This window comes from Cyclopterus lumpus, chromosome 7 (genome assembly GCF_009769545.1).
Source record: "Cyclopterus lumpus isolate fCycLum1 chromosome 7, fCycLum1.pri, whole genome shotgun sequence".
NCBI lineage: Eukaryota > Metazoa > Chordata > Actinopteri > Perciformes > Cyclopteridae > Cyclopterus > Cyclopterus lumpus.
In genome coordinates this window covers 20,404,737-20,427,684 of record NC_046972.1, presented here as the reverse complement: position 1 = coordinate 20,427,684, position 22,948 = coordinate 20,404,737, and the positions used below count along the sequence as shown (strand labels likewise).

Genomic DNA, 22,948 nt, shown 5'->3' with positions numbered 1-22,948 from the left:
GCTGTTTGACATCAATTTAGACGACGCCAAATACACCAAAAAGCACAGATTGGACAACCGCATACAATTTTTTTCCCTTTTAAAACGGTCAACAAATAACATTTAGTCCACTTGAGGTTGGGAACACAACATTTACATATTATCGTCTTCTAGGAGCGACATTATCGTTCAATCGGAGCCCGACGCTCTCGTTTAGCTGTTTATTTAAAATAAATGAACGTGAATGAACGTTGACGTGACACAGCGGGACCCGGAGGTACATCACGAGCAGCTCATTTATGAACACGACTTGTTCTGTGACACCAAAAGACAAAGATGACGAGTCACACACGCACATCGGTTTCCATCCCCCGCCCGCCCCCTCACCTCCTTGAGCTTTTTGGCCCACGGTTTCTGAGCCTTCTTGAAGCCTTCGTCCGCCTCCTTGGCCTCCTTGAAGCCGCCGATCATCTGCTTGTGATAGGCTTCCTTCTGCCAGTTCTTCACCTTCTCCACGTCCTCGTTCGTCAGGTTGTTCTTCACGTCCTGGTGTAGCTCACTCACCTTTTCCGCCTCGGTCATCACACCCAGCCAGGCTCTCTCCACGGAGCCGTACTGTGGGCCTGGAGGAGGGGGGGAGGGTTTAATTCCTCATTAAACATTTAGGGAAACAATGTGCAGCCAAATGTGAGCAGAGAGCAAACAGCAAACTGTGTAAACGGAGCTTTGGTCAAATTGAAAGACGGGCGTGACGCGTGCATTCGTTTTGTCGAGCCATTTTTTTAAATAATTTTTTTTTAAATTGAGCCCGTGCCACACGCTGACCTTTCTCAATGAGCTGTCTCCATCTCTTGGACCACGCAGTCAGCTGATCGCCGTACGCTTTCTCGATCTTGGCGCGTTCCTGCAGGCAGCCCATGAGGTCATTGCAGAGCCGATGGCCGTCGTCGACTCTCTTGACGGCACGTTTGTAGTTCCCCACCTGAGAACACGGAAACCAATGGGATGAAGGGAACAGAAATCGGTCTTTACATGCATCACAGAAGGAACACGTTTAGAAAAATGATGTCTTCATTAAAATATACAAAGAACAGATGAAAATTGTATTTTTATACATATGATAATAGGCTTCTAGATATTTTTGGGGGTAAATTGGGAGGCGATTCTCCACTTGTGTCAAGAAATAAGCAATGCAGTAACAGAGTGGATGTGCATTCGATCAGCACTGTCTCGCTCAGTCTGATCGGAGCAGTGATTAGCAGCTAGAGGCCCCTCGGCTCCGATTGGTTGCTGCTCTTCGGGTGCAGCGGAGTCATTGGGAGAACCTTAAAGGAGGCAGAGGAACCTCATTTTTCCACAGATGATCTGTCTCATGTTCTACTGTCAGGATGCAGTGAGAGTTTGAGCAAATGCGACAACATTTTTATTTTAAGTTACCAAATGCAGCTTTAAGAACACTGTCTATTAACTGAATATTTTTTTGAATAAGATGTCTGTGTGTACATGTGACGTATGCGTATTAACCAACACAGTTTTGGGGGTCATGTGCTGGTATTAAATGTACTAGTTGTAAGAAAATACCCCCCCAAAAAACACACTAAGCGACAATTGTGTCCTAATTCTGGATATCTGCAGATTATATTTAATATATTAATATTCATTTACATGTTTTTTTGAAAGACCTAGTTCATTCTCCAGTTTAATTGTTGTGTCCTGTCCATTGCTGCATGTCTTTTCAGAGATTTAAGTATCTTAGTGTTTCAATCTGTTACAAAACACAAAAATAAAAAGCGAGGGGGAAGATGTTAAAATTTTAATGTTTACAATTAACAGGAATGGTTCCTTAGCCATTAACTTTACTCATATTTGTTGTGCACTGGCTGAATTACATGTGTGTGGGCGTCGTGTCCCATTTCATCCTTTAATGCATGTTAACCAGCACTGTTATGTTGATGCATATCTTCAAGTATGTCCTGAAATATAAAGTTCAACAGCATCACCCACATACATGTTCTTCTTTCCTTGTCATCCTACTCAGTCAAACACACAAGCATTCAGTGTTACTGATTTGACTGCTTTTGCATTTAAGCGGTACCGCTTTAAAAAGAGGACTGCCAGGTCGCGTGGCTCCGCCTCCTCAGTGCCTGCAGGGGGCGTGAGCTCATGGTGCATGATAAAGGAAGTGAGGAGGGGGTGGGGGATGCTCGTGCCTGTGCATGTGTAGTTATGCAATGACAAGGGCTTGTGTTTGTGTGTGTGTGTGTGTGTGTGTGTGTGTGAGTGTGTGTGAATGCTTTAATCCTCTTGAGTGGTGTAATGCAGGAAGACAGATCTTCAGGGGTAGACATCGACGCAGAGACAGAAATACATAGAAACCGCAGATTGCATGTGCTTGTGCTGTAAATACATACAGTCATGCACATATATCCTCAAAACGCACAACTCGTGGAGCGTCTGCGGCGCTGCACTGTGATTGGTGCTGACGCGAGCGGCGCTGCACTGTGATTGGTGCTGACGCGAGCATGCATGTGTGCTTCTCCTGTTGGAGATGAGAGAGCTGCAGGGAGACAGTGAGACAGGTGTGCTTTGGCCTTGTGTGAGACAGATTGCAAAGTCACACCAACAACAACACGCAGGTGGACTCGCTCTACATATGAAAACACACTTGAGCTCTTGTTTTTGTACGGTGCGATGATTATTTAGGGATGCGTTGAGTTTGATTAGTGCTACACAGTGTCAAATATCAACGTGTCCGATGAAAAAAACCTGAGAATAAAGTATTTCTCTGGCATTCATAACCCATGAGCTGACCCGAGCTGTGTTGCTGGTATACAGAGGCTATAGGCAGGTGCATGTGGAATAAGGCCGCCTCAGAGCGACTGATGACTGGGGCTCTTTGTCTTTGTCTCCGTGGCGAAGAGCCACGATACAAAGAAGACTCTGTACTGAGGGAATTCATTAACGCTACTTTGGATCGGGTAAAAGTCGGGTAAAAGTCAGTCACACACACACACACACACACACACACACACAAGCGGACTCGTAAAAGTGCATTTTTCAAAATTGCATTCACATCTTAAACAAAGAAAAAAGTAATTCGATTAGTTTTTCAAAGCTTGTCTTTTTGTCCACCGGGGAAGAAAATACACACGCACACAATCTTTAGCCAAAGTCTAACCTTCGCCCAATGCATTTTGATTTGTATCTTTTTGAGTGTCTATATCTATAAATTCATAAAGTATTATTATTATTTTTATGTACTATGAGCAGTATCTTATTAACGTGTCAAACCAATATGCCATACAGACACCACTGGCAAGTGGAAACAGTATTATAATGTATTTCAACCAGAGTTATAGCTCGTGTACTTTTGTGCTTGTATTTTTGAATTTATCACTGCGACCAAAAAAATGCTAATCTGAATTTGCATAACAGATTTTGAGCTGTAGTTCTGCCTAATGAGATGGAATAATTCTGGTCACTTTTTAAGACCTTCATTTAAAGCAATATGTCCACCCTTGCCAATGGTAAAGTAAGAAGATCGATACAACAGTTATATCTGTCTGTTAAAAATATAAAGCTGGTTAGCGTTGCATAGCTCAACGTGTTAAAAACAAGGCAGATTTGACTCTTTTGCTTTTAAGCGGAAGGCCATGCTTCATGTTTTTAGTGACCCTCTGCGTTGAGTGGGTACGGGCTTTTGGGGTTGCGGGTTGAAAACCCTCCATCGCACGCGTGGCGGTCTGATCTTTACCTCCCAGAAGCTGTCCATGGTGTCGTCAGCAACTGCACATTCATCGTAGGAGCCAGACATTTTCCTGGATGTGGCAAAGCACTCTAATGACTAAACCTGTCCTCTGCAGCCGAGCTGGGTTCCTCATGCACTGAAAGACACAAAGGAGAACGACAATTAAACAAACGCAAAAGGAACATGCAAAGTGCAAGAGCAAACGGAGGAGCTTTCCATGGCAACTGGAGGAAAACCTTCCAAGTGCGCTGGTTTCTATTTGAGACGTTTATAATAACGAGATAAAAATAATGTCTCCCGCGCCATGCATCCAGCGCCGTGCCCTGAGGAACCAGAGAGGGCATCTTATACTGCCGTGTCCTAGAAAAGACACCACGGAGAGCGGAGGAGCGCCACGGCAGCTCCGACCCTAAACCCTTCCATTGTGCAACTCATTCTTCTGACACACTACATCTGAGAGAAATACACAAACACACACACACATAAGCAACGCACGTGCGACACGGTGTGTGTGTGTGTGTGTGTGTGTGTGTGTGGCGGCCCAGAATGCTCTTTGTACGTAAACACAGACTTGTGTCATTGCCACCAGTCATTATATGACCATTATTACTACATCCGGACCTTTGTCTCTCTGTTTTATATTGCACTACTTTTGTTGTATCTGTGAAAATGTTTCATTCATTTTTTTTGTGGTATTTGTAGTATTTTTTTTTAAGTTACCAAACAAATAGACTTACAAAAAACGCATTTTCTTTTCAGATTAAATATAAGGAAAACTAAAAATAATTGTGTCACCCTAAAATAGAACATACTTTTAGGGGATTGGCACACCTATAGATATCCTTTAATGATGCGGTTTAATCACCGATTAGGTTGTAAACCCTACAGAATACAGACCTCCAGCGTTAAAGGTGATTAATAATCGTTTTGTTTGACGTCCGGTCGATATCTTACCACCGTGGTTAAAACCGTGGAGACTGCGAGGCACTTTTTCCTTATTGAACTCCTTTTTGAAGCCTAATCCATTTTGCTCACATGACTAATGGCTTCCCCTTGACAGAGCGCTCCTGATTGCACTGCAGCAACCAATGCAATATGTTGTATGAGCCTAATAATAACATTCTGTTGATAATCTTCCCTGCTCCGACATGCTTTCAAGTTGATTTTTGTTATTATCTACTTCTGCACATGGCCCAACAGTGCAACACTTTATTATAGCTTTTAATTAAAACGATAACCAGTTTATTAAGAGTACAGTGCAACAATTGATGAATTCCAATATGCACAATGCAAATTGAGTGTTAGTGAAGCGTGCTGCATAGAGGTCCAATGATGAAGGATGACTTGTGTCCGATTAGAAGCCGACTCTGCACTTTTAAAGTCGGCTGCAGCACAAGACATATTCTCTTCAAATGTGACCGGAGCCCTCGTCTTCCTTCTGCAGTCGAGTGCCCAACATCCTTCATCCCTGGAATGAATCATGGCAAATGACTCCCTGCGTTAGGCTCAATCTGAAGGCGGCTGACCTCACTCACAGGAAAATAAAAGTCCTTCAAACTACAAGGTCATCCTATGAAGGGGAACGTATGTCTCGTATAGGGAGGAGGGGGAGGGGGGGGGGGGGGGGGGGGGGGGGGTTCTACTCATCAGAAAATAAATGTGATCATGGGAGCGTTCATGCCCGGTGTGATTGGATCTGGTTGCAGCTGCAGAACAGGCAATCTATTTCTGCTTTTTTTTTGTATAGAACATTGACCGATTAAAGCCAAGCTGTATTTTATCAAAAGGCCTCGGCTGCTGTCGCCTGGTGTCACGCCGGTCCGCGGTTCTCCGAAACAGTCCAGGCTTTTCAGGCACTGGCAATATTTCAAGATGGCCGCAACACCAAAAAAAAAACACCGAAAGAACTATTTTCCAATTTAGTGATTTTGCGGTCAGTGTCTGAATCAGAGACAACTTGGGCCTTTCAGTTGCACTGGGAACAGCGGCAAAAGTATCTTCTGGTAATTCATCTCTTTTTTCTTTCTGAAAAGAAGACCCAGAGAAATTAAAAATGTATGTTTTCTGTAAACTCCGCTCTTCTATAATACCTACAGGATTTGTTTGCACTCAAGTAAATATGCACTGAATATTTGCACTAGCAACCCTAGATAGTTTCCATTTATAGTAGTCTCCGTTTATATTCTGCACTATTTAATGTTCATTTCATCCGTATTTGTATTTTATAATCTGTATATATCGTCATACTCTCTGTTGCACTTCTGGTTAGATGCCAAACTGCATTTCGTTGCTCTGTACATGTGCAATGACAATAAAGTTGAATCTAATCTAATCTAATACAGCAGGAAACAACATTTTACTGAAAATAGAGGAATACTGGAGGTTTTGCTAATCCAAGAAATAACATTAAAATGTACTCCAGACCTATAGATCTCTATCATGATCTATAAAGTGCAGTGCAATGTTTACATGATCCCGTCTATATCCTTCCATCATCATAGCTTCATCCGTTGGGACAAACCCTCGGTAACCCTCTTCTTGAAAATGACCCCATTCTGACAAACTACACACCACCAAGGAGGATTGTTAGCCCCCCCCCCCCCCCTCACAATATGACATACTCAAGACAAGACGCGGCAATGGAAAAACATTTGGTCAAGGCATAGTTTGACATTTTTTGGTGAATACACTTATTCGCTTTCATCCTGAGAATTAGACCCGGAGGTAGACCCCCTTCCCTCCCTCAACCGCAACCTGTCCCTGTTTAAAAAGGTAACCAGAAACCTCCAAGGCTCACTTACTAACCTATAATATCTTAATGTTTAATCCGTACCATAAACGAAGAATCATATTGATCTTCGCATTGAATTCCCAGCAGGAAATCAAATACATTTCCCAAAAATCTCAAACTGTGGTCCCTTTACAATTCCGCATTCTGGCAAATTCCCCTTTAGGGATGCTTTTCTGTTGGCAGTTGGATGTGGTGAGCACATGTTTTGTAACATATAGATTATGTATGTGTGTAACCAAAGCCCGCTGGCAATATGTGAAAGGGAAGAATTGTCGTGAATTGTCGTGAAAGGGACGGTGCCAAGCTCAAAAGGTGTGGTAACGTCGTTTTCCTTCCTCAGAGGCCGTCACAAGGGTGTCGGAGAACTACGGTGGCCTTGAGGTATTGTTAAAAAAAAGAAAAGCAAAAGGCCCCTCTCGGAAAGCCGGTGTTCGGTTTGTCCGTTCTGGGTTTCTGTAAAAAAAAAAAAAAAAAAAAATGGCGGTGCAAAACGGGGGACTATATGATGGGCTCATATGAAAACACCACAATTCAGCGATTCGTAGTTTTATGTTTTATTTTTTCCTCTTTTATTAGGGACCTGCGTATTATCTGTTGGCATTTACATAACATGAACAATTTATAAAAAGCAAAGTGTGCTTCCACTTCCAGATTAGTGTGAGGCTCTCAAACACAGACGCAATCATAAAGAAAAGCAAGTCTCAAAACCTTCTGGGTAAAACTAAAATAATAATAATTGTTGGAGAAACAAAACACACTGAATCCCATATGACATTAAAAAACTTGACTATGTGATGCAACATGGCCTCATGCGGCTAAGTGGCCCTAAAGTGGCTGCAGGTCTTAATCTTAGCAACAAACACACACCCCATTGGTTCTGCTACCTGTCCATCAGCCCCGGTCCTCCAATCAGCTTCAACACCTGGTGACGTGAAAGCTAGTCGAGTTCTGGCTCGATGCTAGAATCCCCGTTCATAACAACAACCTGTGCATCTCGAGGCTTAGTTGAACCAACTCTCTCTCACACACACTTACACATTCACACACACACACACACACACATACACTTGATGATGCCTACAAGGCATTTGGATTAACAGGATAATTCCTAGATAGCGGTCCGCACGCATTTCCTCAATCTCAAACTAGAGCTAAGCGACGCAGAGAGAAGAACAGATCGCTTATACTTATCGTTATTGAGGTCAATCCACCTCGATGACTGCGAACACACCTCCCGTTATCCACTGTATTAAGTGGCGAGGAAGTCGGATTACAGTTTCAAATATTACACTTTTTAAATTTTTTTATATATAAATGGGGCAGAATGAATTAGGCTTGAGCGACACATAAGTCAACTATAAAAGACGACCCGAATGCATCCTGAGGGCTTTTATTGGTTGCTACTCGAGAGTGTTTGACATTCATCGTGAAGTGAAGCCGTAATTGATTTGCTGTGGGTACCTTACAGTACTCAGGAGAGAAACAACAATCACCAAAGTACTTTCTTTGGTCGGCCACTCTTTTGAATCGCCGTCGTTCACATCGATCCATTCGGAGGCATCTTTCGGTTTGGAACTGTTATCCGCCCACTCGCTGCTGTCAGAGCGATCCCCGTTTATAATTGGAAGTCTTTCAGGAGTCGCTTGTGATCGCAGAGGCGGTATTTGTTGCCTGAAGCCGACAAAAATACTCACGGTACAAACTTTTTGCACAAGACTAAACACTCTTCTGCACATTCACTTACCACGGCCGGCTCCATCATTGAAGTCAAGAATACAAGAAGAATCCAGAAAAAAAAAAGAAAAAAAAAGACTCCTTGTGTGAATTTGCAGTCCAAATGTCCTTTACGCGCCGCTACTTTGAATGGTTAATGTGTCGCCAATTTTTTTTATTTTCTTTTTGCAGCTTCGACCTCTGCGGCCAAAGGGAACCCAGAGAGGACGGTAAGTCTGACCGAAGCAGCATGTCTCAGAGGCTGAGGGATAATCCTGCAGTGTGCCACTTGAATAGCTTTAGAGGGGGGAGGGCGCTCCCCCCTCTAAAGAAGCGGATAGGACGAGTGAGGCGACGGAAAAAAAAAAGTGGAGAGAGGAATGTGGTGTTGAGACGAAACTGTAATTATGGCATTATTATATACTGGCAGGATAGCAGCACGCAAAAGGTTGTCGCACTAGTTGTTACGTTTCGTTTCGAGTGTGTGCGATGGTTACCATTCAAATAAAATGCTCCAAGCACCTGCACATGAATGCTTTAATTCAGGAGATTTATTTTTATTTATGTATCCCTCCTGATCCGGGAGAGACAAATGTTTCTGATACAGTCAGAAGCTCCAGCGTTAACGAGGAACCGCAACAGACACGTAAGCTCGTTATCGTAAGAAGATTTCGGAGAGATGAACTAACTTTACACCAGCACATCACCACGACGACTGATTGGACAACAGCGATTCAAAAGAGTGGCCAACAAAAGAGTGCTTTGGTGATTATTCTTTTTCCTCTTGAGTACTGAAAGGTAACCAAAGCAAATCAACTACGGCTTCTCTTCAAGATTCATGTGGCATGTCGAACCAATAAAAGCCTTCAGTTGATGTTTACAGTCGGTTCAGGATGCATTCGGGTCGTCTGCGGATCCTGTTTGATAAGCGCAGCGTGTCCTCGTCCTCTGCCGACTGAGGAGACGAGGACACACAAGGAGAAAGACAGAGGGAGGTCTTTCATTTGAGAGATGAGCAAGGAGAGGCCGACCGAGGGAAACCGAGCGAGACAACGGGCGAAGGGCAGGGGGAGGCGAGGTGGAGATGGAGGCACGGGGGAGGGACGTGACGGGAGCGAGGTGAGGGAGATGAAGAAGGGACGAAGGCGGCGAGAGAGCTCGGGACGCAGCGCGGAGCTGCTCAAGACGGCCAGAACCGGTCCCCGGGTGGAATAGAGAGCGCCCGAAAGGGCCGGGAGGGCAGCCCAACGCATCAGGACAGAGACGTGATTCATCTCTCGCCGCAGCGCGGAATAAGCAGGCTGTTGGATGTTGCCAGGAGACGGAGCTGCCTTGTGCAGACGTCACACACACACACACACACACACGCACGCACACACACACACGCACGTCGCGACAGCCGCGCGGTTGTCATTAAGCCGGCCACGTGATCGATGGTTTAGACAGCAGCGGGGACGTCGGTTGGGTAGACGCAGTGACACACACACACACACACACACACACACACACACACACACACACTGTGAGTGCAGAATAGAGAGGTGTCTATATACTGAAGAGGAGAGAGTCTGAGCTAGATAATAGAAAAGACACGGAGCAGTAGAGACAGAGATGGAGGGCAAGTGAAGGAAAACCAGTGACGGGGGTCTTGTGATGCATTCTCCAGCTCAACCTGTAGTGCCGTGAGCCCTCTTCGCTGCTCGCTGGGGCGGAGAGCAGGAGAGCCAAATGCGGTCTGATGTGTTGATCCAAATAGGGAGTCTGCAACAGAATTTAAGGGGGTGGGCAGCTTACTGGCCACGGCAACATGAAATAGCCTGATACTTAAACATGTGTATTTTTCCTTTATGAGGAAACAAGGAGAAAAGTCTAAGGAAGATAAATGAACCCAATCTAATGCGGTTTGGCACGGTGAGGAAATGAATGTAAAAAAAAAAATGAAGCACAAACACACGAGCTAGGGAGGACATCCAGTTACATCCCACCACGGCAACAATGAATAGATGCCACTCTCAATCTGTCCCCGACATCAAACCCATGAGATGTCTTCTTTACGAGAGAACGGCGACTTATCGAACACACATTTCATTCAGATTCTTAAACGATTCTTTCATTTAGCTGGCGGGTATTTTAACGAAAAAAGATCTGGTCCAAAGAGGCCTTTAAGCCTGCGCAAGCTAGCAGTGCGGGGTCAGCAAACAAACAGGATGACTCAGCCATCTGATTATGAATGCACCCAGAGGTGCTCTGGGTGGCTGCACAAGAACCACGTTTCTGCTTAATTGTTTGTTCCTTGTGTGTGTGTGTGTGTGTGTGTGTGTTCCACTCAATATCGATGTTGCGTAACTGTGCGAGTTAGCCAGGTGTGCTATTGCTCAGCTCCCAGAACAGCAGTCCACACCCTAATTCACAAGCACAGGGAGCTAAATAACAAAAAAGACATTAGGCATGATTTCTGGAGGGAGATGTTCTCTCCCTCTCTCCATCCCACATGCAGGTCAGAGGTCATGTTCAGCTACAGGTCATATGGAGCTGGCAGGGATTTGAGCATGTTGCCCGTCATAGGACAGCCCATAAAACACTTTGTACTCTTAAACAATGGGTTAATAAAAGCACGTTTCAATGAGGTAATGGAGCCTGGCACGATGAAACGGGATTATGGAGTACGTGTTGCCAACTGAATGTAAACAGATGTGTACGCGCAATGCTTTGGGAAACTGAAGTAAAAATCAACTTAATGAAAAGGAAAATAACTGGTGAAACTTGTAGTTTCTCAAAAATAATTTATCATAATAATTTGAATGTCTCTTAAAAGAGAATTTAGCCTGATGAATCAATAAATGGCCATCAGAAATGACACAAATCTCCCACCAGAATAGCCAAGTAATAGTTGCCAGGAAAACAACGTATGAAATAGAAATCGACAACTGGAAAGTAAAACTAAAAAGACTCATAGCAAGAATCATAACACACGACTGTGGTTTCATATTGTTGTCTCAGAGAGAGAATTATTAATGGCCCGTAATCCATTTACGCCGGTGGCTTAGCTGAAGACTGAGTCTCACCGACTGAATGATACGACTCATCTTCTCTCTGTTCTCGTCTTCCCTTAACTTCAACTGTCCTTTTGCACGCGGAAGATTTTCCGATTATGCTCCTGTAAATGTCATTACTGCAACGCCTCTGAAAAACAATGTAAATACATAATTTAATTGGCTGCAAGAGGCTGTAAATCACCTACCGAGAATGACATTAGACCCTCAGCGAGATGAATCAATAAGCAACACGACGACACGATTCACTGTCTGTCCAATTTGTCTACAACTATTGTTGCCTCGTGTAGATACATGACTCGATGCAGACTACACAACTGTTTTCAGGTTTATTTTGAATATTTGAGTTCAGAGGAGAAATTAGATTTTTCGAAACGGCTGTCAGAAGTAAACTCGAGTGACAGGAGCGGCGAGGGAGGTGTCATAAGGTTCCAGTTGTCCAGGTAAACATTATATTTTGAAGTCACATTGAAATTAAAGAATGCCACATTCCTAGTCATATTGTGCAAAATAAGTTACAAAAGAATCCAATCATCATTTCTTCCTGAAAAACTAAATATGGACTGTGATTGGATACGCCGGTGGCAACCAATTTGTCAACCAATAGCATCCATTAATCAATCAATCAATCAATCAATCAATCAAGGTGTTTGTGGAGCCGCGGTCCTCTGTAGCGCCGCATCGTGCTCACAGACTGTATATAGGAAGTGGAAGCCTCGAGTTCAGCATTTTGGCCGTCGCCATCTTGGTTTTTGGCTTCACTTTTCAGAACCAGGAGGTTGCCGCTTGATCACGCTACATCCTAAGCCCGGCTATTTAAAAAAATAATAATAATTAAGAAGGTATCAGCTCAGTTTCTGGGTCATTTTGGATTAGTTCAGTCACTGTGGGCTCTGACTGGTAATTCTTTTTAGCCACACTAATGGCTTGGCTCTAGGAATAGCAATGCCACTTGTTTGAACTGAAATGTCTCATGAACTACCTGATGAAGCCACGGCCGTGGTCCAGGATGAGATGGCCGTGCCATTTTGTAAAGATATTAATCTTTCACTCTGGATGAAATGTAATAACTCTGTTGCGACGCTTTTCGCTCCAGCGCTACCATCAGGACAAACTTATAAGTCGTCCAATACTTTTGCTTTATGACCAAATAGCTGCGAAGCTAATACCCATCTGCCTCAGCTGTTTGTTTTGGGGGGTGTTTAGTGATAATCAACAAATGTTGGCATGCTACCGCGCTAACATAAGATGGTAAACATTATACCTGCTAAACGTCAACATTAGCAGACTGGTCTTGTTTAGATATTATGACAACCTCATTGGGGGGGGGAACAAAAAAAACAAAAAAAAACATGATTTCTTGAAAGAATAAACTGTAGCATTATGCAGAAGACCAACGTGAACTTGTACATGTCGCCGGCCTGTTGAACCATCCACAACAGACATAAAGCAAAGGTCCTTCTCGGCTGAGTCCAGCAGAGGGACAGGAAGAGGCTATTAAATGGATGCTGGCTGGATCCATCTCCAAATGTGTCTGTTGACCGGAAACATACATTTTACACACACACGCACGCACACACACACAAACACACACAGTGTCCCGAGCGCTGCTGCAGTCGTTATGTAACCATCAAGCCTCTTGCCACAAGCTTCCTGGTGACACAAGACAGGGTTAAAAATTTTTTTTTTTTTTTAAATGTTTGGGGGAGGGCAAAGAGAGGCAGAGCGGAGCGGGGGAGGGGGAGGGCGAGGAGGAGGAGAGAGACATGATGGGTGGTGATGAAGTAATGAACTGCAGACATGCAGCAGTGGCTGTGAGATGACGGAGGCTCAGGTTCCGGTCCAGTGTTTCCTGATGTCCAGGCGGAACGAGGGAGCAGAGAGAGCAGAGAGAGCAGAGGAAGGGAGGAAGGGAGGAAGGGAGGGAGTACGTGAGCGAGGCAACAGTCAGTCTGGAAATGCTGCTCTTCAAAAACACGCCAGCGTTTTCCGCCCTCGTTTAGCTGCCCGACGCCGCACTGAATACTGATGGGCCCGCCTCCAAACGCACCGCCTGTTCAATGTGTGTGTGGGAATTCATGGAGGAGTGAGAGGGCCAGTTTATTCAAAAAGGTGCTACGGATTATTTTTTTTTTAACGTGAACATGGGATGTGCACTGCAGATCTCCAAATAATTTTGAAATCAGCTAATGTTTTTTTTATATAAAAATGTTTTATTTAAAAATGTTAATCAACAGCCTTTGGTTGCCTTTCCAACGTAAATGTGACACATGAAACTGAGAAATGAAAATATGTCGTACTGACTTTGAAAACCAGTCGGAAACTTTATGCTCTTGATGGGGGAAAAAAAAAAAATGCGCGTTTGGTTTGTCTGACGGACGAGAGGAAGGGGTGTTGCTGACACAGCAAAATTTTTTTAAAAAAAGTGGAAAAGTAGTTTAAAAAACAATTAAAAAAAGTCTAAAAAGGTTCACTCTCGCCATCTTGGTTTTAGCGTGATAACACGCTAACATGCTAACATTAGCGAACTAGCGCTAAGCCCAACGAACACCTGAGACTGATGGGAACGTCATTCATTTAGCAAGTCACAGATATTATTGGGCAAATAGGTATTTTGACCTGATTAAAAGCACAAGAAACAAAACAGTCAGAAGATCACCAGAGTTGATACAATTCATCCTGAGGGCGACATGAATCTTTGCACCCAATTTAATAGTACATATATACTTAAAAACACAGAAGTCAACCTCATGGTTGTGCTCATATCACCAAAGTCGGTAACATTCATCCTCTGGAGACCACGAATGTCTGTACGAGACCCACGTTGCCATCCATAGAGTCTGACGGGAGAGCACAAGCAACAAAAACAAGTTTGCCCAGAGATCCGTCAACAGAATGGCCAGACTATAATCACCTTACGTCCCTATTTATACCTGTAATACCCAGAGGCCGTGGAGGTGGAGTAGCCGGCCAGGTGGAGTGCCCGGAGACTGAACACCTGAGACTCAAAACAGATCGGAGTTGCCAAAACCAAGACTGGACTCGCGACTGGACCCGAGACTTGTTTTACGGTGAGAGTCCAAATCTGACTGCTGAAGACAACAACGCGGCACTAAAAAGCAAAAACTCGAGGACTCTTATCACTCTTGGAATTGGCACAGACATGAAGTATTTATTTGTAAGCCGTCGTGACAACAGATACGGCCAACTTGGCTCGGCGAGCGATGGATGGATGGATACCTCTAATCGGGAGCCAAACCAGTGCTGCCGGTTGTTGAATAAGAGAAGGAAGAAAAAAAAATTAAAATAAGTCTGGTGTAAATGTTTCCATGTAGGAATTGGCTAACCAGCCCGAAGGCATAAACAAGCCACCAGGCCTGGGCGACCTCCCCAACTCTAAATTTGACTTTAAAATGTAGAACATCCTACTTTTTAAATGTTTATCGGCCATGCTGCAAAGTGGGTCTGACACATAAAATACATTAAATTAAATGGTCGGTTTTATTTGATTTCTTGCTATTTAAACACCATGACTGGCTGTTGTGCAACAGCAAATCTAGATTGTGCCCCATGGATTTATTTTATTTTATTTTTTTTTTACTTCCTCCTTCTCCTCAATAGAGCCGTTATTTTGTAAAATATAGAATTATATTAGAGATGTTATTTATTACCTCCTCAAAAACGTAATTTCTTCTTTCTCTAAAAAAAAAGAAAAGTAATCATGAATGGGACTTTACGAAACGGCGATATATTTAAGTGATTCTTAAATACTGCCATGTTGATATTGTGGAAATTAGAACATATTGTCCTTTTTATTTAAACATTTTAAAATAAAAAAGACTGAACACTAAGAATCCCGTGATTTGATGAGCCATTTTATTTTTAAAAATTGCAACATTATATGTTAACAGAGCATTTGTGAACGGAAGTTAATTAAAACAATATCCTGAGCAGACTGGGAGGGTATAATATCACTGCTGGTGATAATATGTTCTTTAAGTTCCCTCTAAGCCTTCGAGCACAATACTGAGTCTCCCTACAGTCTAAACTCTAAACTTCATCTTCATCAGACTGCACAGGGTCCCTGAACTGGGCCGTGAGGACCTGAAGAGCCTTCTCATACCAGAACAAGTCTGTGCTCATCAAACACCTGCCTGCTGCAGTGAGGCTCCGCCACAACACACACACACACACACATCAAACAAGGGAAATCAATAATCCACCGTGAGTTACCTTTCTCTCCAGTGAGAGCTGCTCTTGAAAGAAAGTCTGAATATTATTGCGACCAAAAGAAACTACAGATCAGTGGTTACGATCAACTAATCAAATCTAAATACTACAGCAGCGATGATCATCTTATACGTTAAATTCAATAATTCAATTTGAGTCTAAAATAAGAAACTAAAATGACCTCCAGTTAGCTCAGTGACAGATGGGGCTGCCCTCATGAAATATTAACCCCACTGACAAAGAGCTATTCATAACCTCAAGTGGTGTGCGTCGTGTTATACATTATACATAATACAAAAACGTAGTTAAAGAGCACTTGACGGGTCTTCCTGGAGTACCTGCAACTCGACGATCGAGCAAGTGGGAAGATTTCGGGGGAAAACAGGCGGGTACAACTCACCTTCTCCACCAATGGGGAGGTCAGGTTTCCATAAACCTGAGAGAGAGAGAGCTGTTGGTCCCCTGCAGGAGATCACCTGTGGAAATAACAGTTAAATGGCTCTTAATGAGGGTTATGAATGGGAGTCAGTCCAACAACACGTGTCAAAATACCAATTATATTAAGAGATTCTGACACTGCAGGAAGTGACTAAATGAACGATGTTCGCCCCCCCCCCCCTTTCTTTGTAGTTTTACACCAATACACCAGCATGCTAACAGAATTATAACCCAGTTAACATTAAAAAAAAGAGGATAATGTTGTGAACTTAACATGCGTGTTTTTTTAAAACACAGTAAAAGATAATCATGCTCATTTTAGCTTGAAAGAGAGTGAAAGACCGTGAATTTGGTGTGAATTCTGCAAGACCATACACCGATATGAGATGAGAAGATAATATCATATATAATGCATATATTAAGCATTCATTTTGCCATCAACACGCACCACACAGCAGCGTGCAACCCACTCAATTCAACACATACCACTCGCCCACACTGCAAAACTTTAAAACAGCAATGTAGATGGTATTTCAGAAGTATACTCGTTAAATAATAAACTTCAAAAAGGTTTATTACACAACGGTTGTGTTAAGTTGTATTCAATTAAATAGATGAATCATTTGACTAAGAATTACAGAGTTTTACAGTGGTATATATATATTTAAGTTATAGTATATATACGTTTAAAGGTTCAAGTGAGTGTGACAATGCAATTATCACACCATATCTATTTCTTGATACTTGTCTGCATACACCATGATATTTAAACTACTATGTTTAATCTCCCCTTTAACTTGCTGAAACCATGATTCAATTATGACATACTTATATGCACTTGTTCGGGGATCAGCCAGTGGATCATAACGCCAAAAGAAACAATATGAATTAGTCCAAAACTTCTCAAATGTGAGGATTTGTTTTACATCAATATCTATGGAATATCGTCGTGTCTCAGACGGTTTGAAGGGAAATCAATCCGAGCACTTTAAACGCCTCGGGGGAAACCGTTTCCCAATTGTATCCAATGAATAGTCGACAAAAAAAAAATCAATCAGCAATAAAAACACCCGCTAGCTGCTATGTTTGGCTTCAACATCATGCTCATATGTCATATGGCCGACTCGCCTTCTCTTTAATAACAGAAGATTCTGTGAGAACATCGATGAAGCTGGAACGACTTTAATTGAAGGCGTCACGTGACTGACAGGTTATTCTCCTTTCTGCATTTGTATTTTAATAAAACTTTGCCTTTGTGCAAAGATGTTCTGATAGTCATGGGATACTTTATCGCCTTTATACAATCCCTGTAAATAAATAAGTGTTAAATGTATTATAATGAAACATCCTGTAAATATGTATTCAAATGTTGATGATTTTTTTCAGATCTCCTGTTTCTAAAGCATTAATAAGACTAATTGTTTGTCTTTGTAAAAACCTCAGAGACATGTTAATATATATATATATATATATATATATATATATATATATATTTGTAATCATTAATCTATCATTAATCTATACACAAATTCAGAGGTGCACGACCAAGCAGCAGTGACGTCTCGCACAGGGGTCACTGCAGCGAGCATAAACCGAGCATAAGTCTGTGTTTTTATTCCTTTTTTAAATGAATATCGCCGCTGGGATTTGCTCCTGCTGCACCTTATTACGAACAGGATGAGCAGGTTACATAACAGATGGATGGACTGAATTTCAGGCGTGGAACCCAATGGAAAAGCCACCGGAGACGTGGCCACCGCGGGGACAACCTGACGGTGACCACGTCCGAACAGAATTCTGGCTACAAATTCACGTGGAAATGCTGAGTCACGGTCACTCTGTGCTGCGTTTCACCGGACGGAGAGAGATACAGACAGCAGCAGGCTGCTGGGGGAGAATTCATCAATCATTCAGCAGCTGGCTTGCAGTCTCGGACCGGCGTGAAAACCACCACACCATTGGTGCATGAAAACAAATAAAAGGAACTGAAAACTATTTTGACAATCATTTTGATCAAATTTACCAAAAAATGACCTGGTTCCAGCTCCTATAGATGGGAATATTTGCACGTTTTCCAACAACACATTAAATATCTTTGGGCTTATGGATCGTTGGTCTGATGAAACATCCCATCTGACTCTCGCATAACAACATGCACTGCTATATGCAAGGCGGCGACATTATATCATCTGCGTTTCTATTTGATTGTGTCAGTGCTTTGTGTAATGTTGTCTATGCACTACTGTATTCTTATATTTGTGTTGATTACGCTGATATATGTCATTGTGTTTATAGCTATATACATGTTGTTCTTAATGTAAAGCCCTTTGAGTTGACGCTACATACATATAATGGCCAGTGGCCTCCGTCCGTGTGTGTCCACGAGGAACAACACACCCTCTAGTGTTCAAAAGCAACAACGTGAAACTGCTGCACTCGATTATCACCAAAAGAAAACGCCACTGACGCCGATGTTCGACCATCCAGACCGCCATCGAGCCAAACACCAGCACGTGATTCACGGCCGCGGCGCGCTGGGACTCCATTTTTAATTGGCCCCCAAAAGACCACGACCGACACACACACACACACACACACACAGAATCAGGGCTCTGCCTCAGTCCGAGCCACGGCTACGTGATCGCGGTGGAGACAAGTGACGTGTTGGGGGTGACGCTGCGTGAGAGCCAGCTGGTAACTTGGACCTCACTCATACCCGTTCCACACAAAGAAACACACTCTGGGAGGGACATTATGTACCGATGAGCACTACTGTAAATAAACACACACAGTAGACGCTCATTATTGAAGTTATGATCAGCATCCGAGCCTGTTGATAGTATTTTCACGAAATAAACTGAACATTAAGAGCATCTCACTTCTGTTCTTCTCTCCGGCGTAAAAAAACACACGGAAACAGATTCAAGGACAGAAAAACAAAATGAGCTTTTTCGTGGTGTGAAAGGTGCCGTGGTTGCTTTTGATCATCTCCAATGGCATACATCTTCCACCAAGGATAGAGCCTCAGTGTGTGTGTGTGTGTGTGTGTGTGTGTGTGTGTGTGTGCGTGTGTGCGTGCGTGTTCCCCGCTGCACTCAGAGAAATGAGACGCTCCTGCTGCCCTTCAGACTCTCTGTTCTTACACTGCCTCTTTTTTTCGCACCTTGTCAAATACCACTACCTCCTCCCTGAACGGAGGAACAGCGGCCCTTTAACCCGTTCGTCAACACACACATTACAGAGGATATATATATATATATATATATATAGATAGAAAGAAAATACACCATTTCACACATTGTCTTCACACATGCCATCTCAGGACATTCCACTAACACCAAATACTGACCAAATATGTAACAAAGCAAAACAAAAGGTCACCGACACGAGAAAACACCCCATTCCGGTGGAAGTCTGAAAAGTGAGCTGCACACATATCCGCATCCTGCCCTCGCAGTGTCGCGATGCATCGTGATGAAACACGAGAGAGGGGGAAATGTCAGATAAAAGAAAAAGAATAGGTGGTTGTGTGTTCAGCTTTAACTGGCACGCGATGTGACGAAAACAAAGCAACCGTGTCCTGCGCCTGTTGTCTGCAACTCACGTTAAAAGAGACAAATAAACAACTATATGACAATAGCTTGAACTGCAGTGCTTAAATCCCACGCTCCATGTTAATCCTTTGTCATTATGAACGTGGACAAAAAGAAACCAAATGGCAGATTTAAAAACTACGTAAAACCATTTAGCAAAAGCCCAGAACTATAACATTTCCACTTCCTGGGTTAAGCTCCACTATCACTATGTTCCTTGTGCTGAACAACAACAAAAAAGCATCACAACTACCGTGTTTTATTAGCGGTTAAAGATAACCACAGTTCAAGCCCGGCCGACGGTTGCATGATTTCCAAATTGCAATTTTAATTCTGACGACGAGCCTCAAACACACGTAACGCAGACGCACCGCAGACACACCGCGAGTTGAGTGGGGGACGTATTTGTGGCTTCACTTCGAAGCGAGAGGGAGGATAGTTAGTGACTTCATTAACGGCTCTATGCACTGTATTGTACACACACACACACACACACACACATACACACACACACACACACACCGTACCCACACGCAGCCAGACACCAACACATGCACATAAATAAAGAAGTACAGTCGAGTCTGACCATATATCTATTTGGATTATTTTCAACACCAGCAACTGAAGTTTCAGTAGTGATACAAAAACTATTATTAATATATTAACAGCTAGGACACGTTTTTGTATTTTTAACAAAAGACGCCAAACTTCTCATATCTTGCATAAACACACGCAGCAGTACAAATCCCTTTATATATTAAACCAGGAACTAAAGTGAAACTAATTATAAATGTGTTCATACATTCAATGGCAGCTTTTGTAACATTTTTTATATTTGGTGTCTCACGTATTACGGTTCGATCCCCGGCGTTACTTTCTAGGCCCAAATGTAGGCCTAAACAGACAGATCAGTGGCTCCCAACCTCTGGATAAACGTGTAAATAAATCTGATGTTAACTCTGAAGGGCAACATGACGATTAAAATGATTTTAAAAAAAGAAATTACAAGATCTGTGCCGCACAAAATTATGTTTATTTCCCTTCATGTGACTTAGCTTACTTTCCCCCCCTCCTCCAGGTGAAATATTGAATGCTCATCTCTAAAGGCGGTAAACTTCACTCAAATTAGACACACAAAAGGCCCTAATGTTTGTGTTTTGTAATCAGGACCACATACTGCTTCAATCTGAGAGGTAAACGGACAGACCGTCAGATGATTCTGCCTTGGGTAAAACACCACGGAGCTCCTGGTGATGCTCTTTTAACTCGTCTCCATGGCGAGGAGTGAGGAGTCTGCTAATAAATAGCAATTGCTCTTTGACTCCCCCTTTCCGCAACACAATTGGATTAACCCCCCCTCCCTCCCCCCCCTGACAGTATCATCATCTCCTCCTCTGGCTCTCACGGGGGCACCTTGGCCGCTGACAGACATGCACTCCAGCAAACAGTGACTTCAGCACCGCGGACAGCTCCAAAACAAGCAGAGGCGGGCACGAGCCTTTTCTGCCACCTGCCCTACGTCATCATCTGACGCCACAAATACCAATAAAACACACACCAGGGCCCTGTGATGGCTCTCAGTTGATTGTGTCTGTGTGTTTTCATAGCACAGCTGGTGACATCTCCTTCATGCCAAACGCGTAAAATGTGGCCACGAGAGCGGGTTGGAAGCCGGGATGTGTTTCAGCTGGGGGGGGGGGGGGGGGGGGGGGGGGGGGGTTCGATGAATGATTAATTGGACCACATGCACCTAATCCCGCGGACGGCTCCTCCTCTGTGGCGCGCTGAGTCTGTCAGAGGAGAACAACAATGACGCCAGAGATGGCTCCTCGCTGCGCTGTGACAACCAATTACGTAACGTCACGGCGGAGTGCTCGTGGTTGACACGTCCGCGTCCATTTCACCGAGAAACCCGTCAAATATACAACGTATATACACCTATCCGGTGTGTTTGTACCGATGCTTAAACAACAACAACAACAACACATATACATAAAGTAGGTGTTGATTACGACATCGCCGATCCGCGGAGTTCACGCGCCTGGTCTTGTTTACCCGTTTGACGCATGGACGGGGACATAAAATGGCAATCCTGCAGCCTTGACTACCATCTGCTACACAGTGCACTGGATACCGTATTCTCACGGTAGAGCATACACACAGCTACTATACACTGGGGTCAAATGTGCTCATTCTGCAGGAGAAAGAGCTGCATGGCAACACACACACACACACACACACAAAACAACACCCTGCACCATGCTGTCATTTCAGAGGAACATTAGCTTGACTGTGCAAAAAAAAAAAAAAAAAAAACGAACGAACGAAACGACAACACCATGCAGTAGTAATCCGAGATGGTCCTCTTCACCCTTGGCGTGTTTGCCAACAATGGTTTAAAATGACGCATGCAGAAATCAACACAAAATAAAAATCATCTGCCATGGCATCGCTCATGAATCTGTAGTGTTACTTGGTCGGTGTCGCGGTCATCCACATCGATGGGAAACGATACGAGATGCCTTTCTCCTCCCCGCGTCGCCCTTTGCTGAAAGGATGCTCAGCTTCTCGTCGCCAGTGCAGCAATGTGCCGTCAACACACACACACACACACACACACACACACACACACACACACACACACACACACACTGACTTACCTGCTGCTGCTGCTGCTGCGTATAGGTGCGCTGCGATGTCTTCGGTATTTCCCCTTGCAGTGACAGAAGGTGACCCTGCGTTCTCTCTGCAAGACTCTGCATCCACTAGATCACGATGCACGCAGCAAGGGGGGAGCTCCACGGCACAGGCGCGCGAGGGGAAGGGGGCGGGAGGGGGGGGGGGATGGCACAGCGATTTGCTTTCAATGGACGACAAGAAAGAGGCTGCAGGACGGGAAACGAGACTGGGAAACGGGACTTTTTTTCTTTTCTTCAAATTCCCCTCCCAACGTCAGCCTCATGTGCTCGTGGGCTATAGATTTTCCAGATGTGTCAGCATCTGCAGGGGTTGGAGAGAGGGGGGGGGGTTGATTTGCGTCTTGTTTTCATGAGCATGCACGCGATTTATCACATGTCAGTATGTGGAAAACATTTGTTTGTTTGTTTCCATAATAGAGATGGGACATTTCTAAAATAATATGGCAGTTTCAATAATGGGGAGAGCCCCAAATGTGACTTCCACTTTCCGACCAATAAGGAGAGCGGACGGCGAGAGGGGGGGGGCGTCGCCGCCTTTTTCTTGTCAATCACGCCCACATTTGCACTACACTGCAGGGGAGGGAGATGGAGTGTTTTTGTCCTTTAGCTGGCGAACAGGCCTGCACTGAATCTCCATCCACGGTTTCTTTTAGGCCGACACAAGGACGGTCTGTTCTCCTGCTGGTTGCTAAAGATGGGCACCA

General features: G+C 43.8%; 1 protein-coding gene across 1 annotated transcript in view; it reads right to left on the bottom strand.

The window, feature by feature from the left end:
• LOC117733473 (protein kinase C and casein kinase substrate in neurons protein 1-like) overlaps positions 1-22,226 on the bottom strand; it is a 32,857-nt gene extending 10,631 nt beyond the window's left edge. The window contains exons 1-5 of the mRNA XM_034537157.1: positions 22,019-22,226; positions 15,915-15,990; positions 3,734-3,863; positions 805-961; positions 367-602 (exon numbers count right to left, since the gene is read on the bottom strand). Coding sequence (XP_034393048.1) covers positions 367-602; positions 805-961; positions 3,734-3,793 — 453 coding nt within the window. The 5' untranslated portion in view covers positions 3,794-3,863; positions 15,915-15,990; positions 22,019-22,226. The remainder of the gene's footprint in view (positions 1-366; positions 603-804; positions 962-3,733; positions 3,864-15,914; positions 15,991-22,018) is intronic.
• Between the last annotated feature and the right edge of the window lie 722 nt (positions 22,227-22,948).